General features: G+C 32.6%; 1 protein-coding gene across 1 annotated transcript in view; it reads right to left on the bottom strand.

Moving 5' to 3' along the window:
* Positions 1-8,452, bottom strand: part of LOC118738026 (3-hydroxy-3-methylglutaryl-coenzyme A reductase) — a 23,990-nt gene extending 15,538 nt beyond the window's left edge. Inside the window, exon 1 of the mRNA XM_036468901.1 lies at positions 7,364-8,452. Within this exon, the coding sequence (XP_036324794.1) occupies positions 7,364-7,787 (424 nt within the window). The 5' untranslated portion in view covers positions 7,788-8,452. The remainder of the gene's footprint in view (positions 1-7,363) is intronic.
* Positions 8,453-9,023: the final 571 nt, after the last annotated feature.

Here is a 9,023-nt window from a genome sequence, read left to right as displayed (position 1 = left end):
GTATCTGGGGGTTTTCTTGGTCGCTGATTACATAACTAAAGTCATTTTCCAAAAATTCAAAATGGCGGATCCAATATGGCGGACGAAAATTAAAAAAAAATCTGTAGATTTCTATGTAACTGGGTATCTGGGGGTTTTCTGGGTTGCTGATTACGAATCTAAAGTCGTTTACTTAATTTACTTCGGAACGAGCATTTTCATCAGATATTTCTTTCAATTTACTAATCACATAATCGCGGACACCTTGTTGCCTTTTAGAAGTTTCAGCAACTCTTCTCCAAACGTCAAACAACTCACTTCTTAAGATTTTATTTACCATGACTAAAATTTAAGATCACAGCAAGAAACACAAATAAATTTCAGAGAAAATTTTATAACAGTGCTTAAAGATTTGCATGCCTGTTGTATAGTTTTTTAATTTCAGAAAGCAGAAAATTCGCGAGGTACTATTTTTTTAACTCTTACATAACCAAAGTTTTTATATTTTATAACTCCAAGTATTTTTCTGTTTTAATACACAACAAGTATTAAGTATTTTAAAAACAAAAAAATTTTGACTTTCGTCCAGCTAGATCTGCTATCCGAACCACTGTGCGGGCTTAAGCAAAAAGCCCGTGCCCATCTCTACTTGCGATACTACCAAACACATGTGGTCTGAATGAAGGATATGAGAATATCTCGGAGTTCCACACAGTGATTTCTGCACGAGCTACGACAACGCAGAGCCTGAAATAACCAGAAATTTACTCTGCAGTAAAATACAAAACATTCTGCCAGTTGCTAAGATTCGTAGACACCACGAACTGATTTTAAAAAGGATACGTTGTTCTGGACCAATGTTTAGTGGCCCCTTCAGCAGGTCTAAGAATGCTTGCTTTTTAATTTGCTCAGCCACTTCAATCTAACTTATTCTAAGTACAACCTAGAATCACCGAGGAGGATTGCAGAAGTTACTGTCTTGCTGCATTACACGATTAAGGGCCGGTTACTCAATGTCTGGTTAACACTAGCTATAGGTTAAACATCGTTATCGACGTTATCGACTCCCTGTTTGTTATATGTTATGGAATCGATAACGATATTTAACATGCAGTTAGTGTTAACCATACATTGAGTAATCGACCCTAAGTGCCACAACTCTCACTATACTATAAATATATACATTTCACTAGCTATAAGAGTGAAAAGTAGCTAAGCTCAGTTTTCTGAAAAATTATATTTTCATGCAGGAAGCGAGAACATGCAAGAAAATTTAAAAATGCATCAGACTACTTGATTACCTTGTAATCGTCCTATTTCATGACATTAAAATTAGTTTAGTCCAAAATAAGGTAAGCCATCCCTGCCGTAGATATGATACGGAGTTGAGTTTTACGGAATGTTTAATCAAGAAAAGTTAATCGAGAGTTATCTAAACGAGAAGTACATATTTATGTATGAGGGAGCCAAAGCTTTGGTGTTACGTTCTGAATCAAAGCTCACTTTTTCAGGCCTAGACTGGCACAAATGCGCTAAACTTTAACTAGGGTAACAAGTTACAGATCTTACTAACCGTGTTGCCGTTTTGATCCAATTGGTTCCAAAGAGTACTTTTTCGTATGAATTTAGGGAGGACGGTGCTTCTTTTTACTCAGAATAAATGTGGACACTTCTCTTAATGTCAAATAGATATACATTTTTCTTACAGTTTTCTTCATAACAAGACTTTTTATGCTTTTGTGGCAACAGTCACGAGTCAGTTTTCACTGAAAATATTTACTATTTACAGATCTCTTCTGCATTCGGAAAAATTATGACCAATAATTTTGTTGCCGCGATTCTTAGAACATTAGCGTTGCCATAAGGGAATATTTATATTTAAAGTAAAAAATTGTCGAACTGATTTTTTTTTTAATACGAAGTTCTTTTAATTTAATGTATCAAGTACAGGTTTAGTGAAGTACGAGTATTGGAGTGCGAAACTGTGTGCGTTTGAGCGAAAGTGCGAAAATCGGCAGTTTTTTTACAACAAACATGTGGCACCGTTACGCACAAACGCACAGCAAATCAACAAAACAATCGCTAATTTTTGCCTTTCGCATTTTCGCTTCAAAGAGTGAAATCCACTAATTTGTTACGTTTTTTATTGCAATTATGTGTATATCCTCGGCTGTTACTTGGATACTTAAAAAAATAAAAGCGGTGCATATGGCTACATTGCATATTTTGTAATTCCTACACTTTTCCACACCGTCGCGGCAACACTGCTGACTAATGCAATAAATAGTACGCCGACGGAGACCAGATTTCTGTGGACAAAAATCGGAACATTTCTGAAACATCAAATCCGAATTTAAATTTTTTAGAATAAAAAGACATCACATCTTTTAATACAGTTTTATTTTAGACAAAACAAAGCCAAACAAACTTGAAAAAGTATAGCAAAAGCGTATACAAACAATTGATATATACGGCGGCGAGAATGTAGATAGGGAAAAGTCATTTTAGCAAGTTTTGGCAACTTTTTTTGTTTACAAAATGTTTATTATTCTTTTATGAAAACATAGCTCACTATCTAAAAAAAACCTTCTAGATCAAAATTTCAAACTTTGTAGAATATTTAAAAAAATTAGACGAATTTTAACAAATGTTGATCAAAATTTTAAACTTTTAACCCGATTTTTAGCCCATTAAATTTCAGTATAACAAAGTGCACATTCGAAGTAGCTTGGGCTTACTGTTGATTTTTGGCAATTTTTTGTTCGCGCATTTGTATGTAAAGTATGTTCGAAAATTTTTTTGTTTGGAGAAAATGTGCAACATCTTCCACAAAAAAAAAAATCCAAAAATCAATCGTAAGTCCCAGCTACTTAAAATTGCCACTTCGTAAAATTAAATTGCCTACAAAACTGCATATCTACTCAGAATCTTTCTTCGAAATCTAAATAAATAGCTCAAAATTTTGATGAAACTTTGTACTAGTTTTTGTACAAAGTTTGATTTACATGGGTTTTGTTATATAACGAGCTACACTACTAAGAATACTAAAATGTCTCTTCTCTATTTACATATATTTTGGCCACTATATCTGCAGCTTAAATTTTTCAAATCCACGAATTTTTTAAGGGAATTAGTATTATTTTTTATTATTTCTCTAAATTCAAGCTAGAATCGTTTCATTAAAAAAAAACAAAACTTAACAAACAATTATAAAAACCTTAAGAAAAATTTTGAGAGAATGATGACTGCTGTAAAGCAAGAGTACCAGTTTGACAGAATAAAACATAATCAAAAATCATAGGAAATGAGGATGCTGGCTATGTTTGTGGCTGCATTCTAATTATATTATATTATATTATCTTTGAGATAACGAAAGTGCTGCCACGTTTGTACGAAAAATTTTTTTTGATTCAGAGTACAGGAAGACGCTTGTAATTAATAAGGAAAACACTGAAATCGGGATTTAATCGGTACAAATATGAAAAACCGGGACACTTATACGTCCCGACTTTTAAAAATATTCTCAAAATCGTTACTGTCCCGCCAAAATCTGAACGAATGGTCAATGTAAGTATGACATGCCTTTTGGAAAGTTTAAATAAAATAAACTTTTCGTTTTGTTAGAAAAATTTTAGCAGAGCAAAATTTCTTAGTGGAGTACTTAAAAAGTGAGTAAGCGGCAAGTGTTTATTCTTTACTTTTTATCTGAATATCAGTCGGAGTCCAATATTCGCTATAGCTAATTTTGTTAGCCAAAAATCTCTAAAAGAATAGCAGGCGAGCCTAACAACATGCACAACCTAGTTGCATGCCTCTCATACCGCCAGAGTTGGTTGATTTCACTTTTAATCTGCTGCTTTTTCAAGTACATAACTACACCTCATTGCTTTTCATTTGGACAATTTTGGCGAATTTAGCATAGAAAATTGTATGCAATTTTAATTTCAGGATCATGAAACCAGATATGTCTCAGATTTCAACAAAGAAGCACATACCAAAATAATTTTGAAAACATAGAATATGTAATAAAAATAAAGCCAACATCTGAACTTTAATAAGTGTCGTTATCCTTCAGAATTTCCCAGATTTTTAAACCAATTCGTTTTTTTTTCTCTAGTTGCACTAAAGACGTTAATCAATTATGTACATATACATACATAAATAAATACGTGAACTTATTTGGAGATTTGCCAGAGCAAATCGCTCAAAGCAAGCAAACAAAGTAAATATGCGTTAAATTGAAAGTGAATACGCCCAGCAACAGCCAGAAAACGCTTAAGAAACAAACGGCGAAGTAGGCGCAGATACATACAGTGTTTGAAAAAATAATAGAAACAAGCAATATGATGATTTATGCTTGCAAAAATCTGCATATGAACCGATAACAACAAAAGCATTTACTAATGAAAACCAGGTAAACTACGCGAATAACATAAGCAGATAATATCATTTGTATGCATGTGTATAAACAATAAACAAACATTTCTACCTTGAAATTTAGTTTTGAATTTATTGTTGTAAAAAGAAAATACATACTCAAGTGGTTTTAATGAACAAGGGGCAAAAATGAATCAGTGCGAAATATTAGTTAAAAAACAAATAAATTTAGAAAAAATTACTGAAAGCAAGACATATTGCAGAAAAATATTCATACTGGCTATATTAAAAAAAAAAAAGAAGAGGCATAGGCGCTTGTGAGAACAAATTAATGTTCCGGGATGCTTCAAAGAATCCCTTCTGAAGTGCGGATAAGCTAAGAAATAATATGTAACCTTACTTAATTTAGTTATACAATCAGAAAAAGGCCTAATGAGGAAAAGACCAGACATATTGTTTTAGGAAACAAAAATAGAAAAAAGTAAATAGTCTCTTAGTTTTGTCGCAAAAAATAATATTTTGTCTTTATGAAAATAAACTTTTTGGCCTGATTAGCCGGCAGTCAAAGTCATTGTCTGTGAGCAACGTTTAACGCAGTATTCGCAGGCAATTTTGTCGAAGTTATGAAGGTGTTTAAAATAATAAAATTAACAAAAAATATTAATTTCAATAAAATATGGAAAATTACGTGCTTAATTATTTGACAGACGTATTTTTTAATTTTGTTTTGGTGAGAAAAATACATACATACTTTTCTGCATTACCTTTGTTAATTTTTTTCTTAAAAATGAAATTTGATTTACAGCCGGTTTTACGAAATGTTTAAATTGTAATTTAATCCAATTTTATTTTAATTGTAGTTTTCCTCAGTTTCACCGATATTTCAATTTGACATGTGAAAAGTTCAAAATCGGACAGGCATTTTAGTAAGTAATAACAGCTGTTTCCAACAAATAAAGCCAGGCTATTAAGCAAGCTGTTTAAGAAAAGCCAAATAAATCTGCATTTCAAACTTTGTACTAAATTTGCAAAAAAAGTTTAATCAAAATCTCAAACTTTTTAATACTCAAATTGCTGACGTGAAACCGGCCGTAAACTCTTAAAACGTCCTTAGGCCATCAAAAACGTATTAAAATTAGCAGTTTTGAGTTTAATTTGAATTTCATTTTATGATTTACCAAAAGGATTTTTTTGTATGCAATCTTAATACTGTCAGTAGTGAATTATTTACCATTTAGAGGGAAGAACTCAAGAAAGAGGGGAGCAGAAAGGCAGTTTACTATTTTAGACGGTCATAAAAATTCAGTCTCTATTATAACGGTTAAAAATTATCAAAAACATAAGAATTATTCTTGATCGAAAAAAGCAAAATCACAAAATAGCGAATAAATTTGACCGAAAAAATAAAAATCCCAATTTAACGATTACTCTTGATAGAAAAATTAAAAATTAATTTTTAAGCAAAAAAAAAAACACCGGCTTCCATTCTTTTATAAAAATTTAGGAGTACTGATAAATTCCCCATGATCCAATTGTTGGGTCGAAACCAGGCCAGATTAGTATGCGACCACCCCTGAGATACCCCCTTTCCGATAAAAAATGAATTATCGAAATCGGTTCACGTTGTACAAGGTTACATACATGAAAAAAAAAATAAAAAATATTCTGACGAATTGAAATTAACCTCCTTATTTTTGTGGTTAAAACAAATGTATTCCAAATTTTTTAATAAAACCACAAATTAAAAAGCGACCTCCCTGGTCGTCAAGGGTTAAGATGGTTTTTCCAAAAATGTGGGAAATCATATGGCAATCCATAAAAAATCATATTTTTTTCAAACAAACTGCTTTTTAGCCATGGATATTTTTTGTCAAAAAAGTGTGTCAAATTTCCCATGGGGCTTTGGTCTGATTTTCTGCGCATTGTCTGATTTCATACTACAGAACTGACAGAAATGAACGTAGAAATTAAAAACGTGTGTGACAAAAATATAACTTATTTACTTCTTATCAAGTTTCGTAAGAAATAAAGCTATTTATCTTCTTTAACATTTTAAAAATTATAATTTTTCATTTGCAAAATTACCATCCATATTTCCTTTTTATCACCACATTCAGTAAAAAGAATAAACCTTTTATTCTAAATGACTTTCTTGCCAGATGGAGTCTCGAAAGGTTTAGAATTTTTGAAGTTACTCCGAAAGGAAAAACCAAAAAAATTTTCTAATTCCAGATCGAATACAAATAAATTACTCAACGAAAAGAAAAATCACACTTATATGCAAACTAGTATACATAAATACGAGGTACGCGAAACAATAATAAGATTTTGCTCTAGCTTATCACAATTTTTCTTTTACGGTGTGCCAATGTTTCCACATTTTGGTCAAACGTATTTATAAATCAACTTCAAACACAATTTTTGTCTTAAGAGACCTATGGGAGAATTTAGCAAACATTTTTTCATACAACATGGATATTTTTGACCCGTTTTGGAAAAAGTTGCAGTTAGAGAGTTACAAAAATTTCACAAAAATGGGACTTATGAATAAAGCAATTACTCTTTCTTAAAATTTCAGACCTTCTACTCGATTTCTTTAAATAAATTTAAGTAAATGGTCCAACATTTTTAGAAAAAGCAATTGCTACGTTTTTATTCATAAAGCCCAATATTATACAGGGAAATTTACGGGGGTTTTCGAAAACGAAAAACTTTTGCGGATTGGTTATTATATATTTCATGTTCGTAATAACAAATCAATGATGATGAAGCATCAGTGCTTAGGACATTTTTTGCGAAAAACTTGCAACTTTATAGAAAACGCAAATGCCTTTTTTAAGTACACGTAACGTTAGAAACGAGTATGGGTCTTTTATTTTGGGGTCTCGGGGTGTATCTCTTAAACAGTAGTAACATAAAATAATAAACGTACTTATAAATATGTTCTAGAAAAAGTTTCTAATATGTGGCCAGGATAGTGTACACTTATTCTCATTCCATTACTCACCTAAAATGTACTTGGAACCGAGCTTGTGCAGGCTGCAAAACTGGTAGTAGCAATAGAGCACTGCCGTGCAGCGTACAATCGTCATCAGTATTACATCAGCCGCATTGTATTCGGCTTCCAGGCCATCGCACGACTGACTCCAACCGTGACACGGTCGATGCCTACTAGATGTTGCCGATGATGCGGTTGTGGATGGCGGCACAGACGATGAGGACGACGACGCGGATGAGGTTGCAGTAGAGGCAGCACCCACACCTACACCAACACCCATGCCAGCGACGTCAGGACCAACGCCAACACCGACGCCGCCAGCTGGTTTGTCAACTGTCAGCATGCATGCCGTCAGTGTTAGTAGCGCCACAATCACCTCCCACGGATGGGACGCACAAAATTCACCGTGTGCACGAAATAAACGTCCAATCATTTTGGCGACGAATCTCTGATTTAAGTACAATTTTGGCGACGATGTGCGAAATGTATGGCCTGAATAGAGAATCTTGAAGTTGATGTGCGTTGTTTTTGTTTTTGCTTTTGCTGCAACTTGCAATCACAATGATGTGTTGTAGGTAAATGTAGGGCGTAAACGTCACTGCTGCTTTGTATTTCTGGTATTTTACGTAAATGTCAGCACAATAGTTACAAAAGTACACAAGCACAATAAGTGTATGTAGCAGGTAAATATTAGAGGAGAGTGCTGGCGAGGTAAATCGTCGGAAATAACAAATTATTGCAATGATAAATAAATATGTATTTTAGTTTATGTTGTCAGTCAATCACATCCATTGCCTCTAATGGATTACCAGAAGTTGTTGCATCGTGGAGTGAGTGTGTGTAGGTTTGTATGAATGTATGTATGTATGTGGAGGATTACTTGTCCGTCAGCAAACAATTTCGAGTGCCAATTTGTTTGCTGTTGACGCTTTTCAAGTGCAGGTGACGTTTTGCTAACACTGAGCAAATAATCACAAATCACTGTTTCCTATTTGCTTTTTTTATTTAGTTTTATTTTTATTTGGTTTATTTTGGAAGCAAGCTGCAACAATTTCAAATATATTTGTTGTTACTATTTTGGTAAATGCCAGCCAATTGAGATCTGCAAATAAAAGATAACAAGTTGTTGAATAATAAGAAATATATTTGGATAGCGAAAGCATTTTTGTAAAAATACTACACGCATATACATATACAATGCGGAGCAAAACTGAGTACATGGTGATTTTTCTTAAATATTTACAATGTTTTTCAAGTACTTTTGTTTTTTTTATAAAAACATAGTTCATGCTTTAATTAAAACCACACCTTATACATAATTTACAAATTTTGAACTTTTTAATCAGAAATTTTAGCACAATGCTCGTCCTTAAGTTATTTGTTTTTGTTATTTTTTTTGCCTTATAACAATTATATAAAAAAAACGGCCTCGACCTCAATATAAATTGTTGAATATAATTATTATAAGGCCAAAAAACTAACAAAAACAAATAACTTAAGGACGAGCACACCTAAAAAAAAAAAAAAAGTTAAACATTCTAAAAATAGAATTATTAGCAAAATCCAACAATACCAACAACCACATGATCAAGTGAATTGCAGCGGAATAGCTGCGCTTGATTGTGTTGGCATAACAAAAATGAAAATAGTGGAAAAAAGACGCGATAAT

This window comes from Rhagoletis pomonella, unplaced genomic scaffold, assembly GCF_013731165.1.
Source record: "Rhagoletis pomonella isolate Grant_MI unplaced genomic scaffold, Rhpom_1.0 Rhpom_scaffold_00004, whole genome shotgun sequence".
Taxonomy (NCBI): Eukaryota; Metazoa; Arthropoda; class Insecta; order Diptera; family Tephritidae; genus Rhagoletis; species Rhagoletis pomonella.
This window is presented reverse-complemented; position numbering and strand designations above follow the sequence as displayed.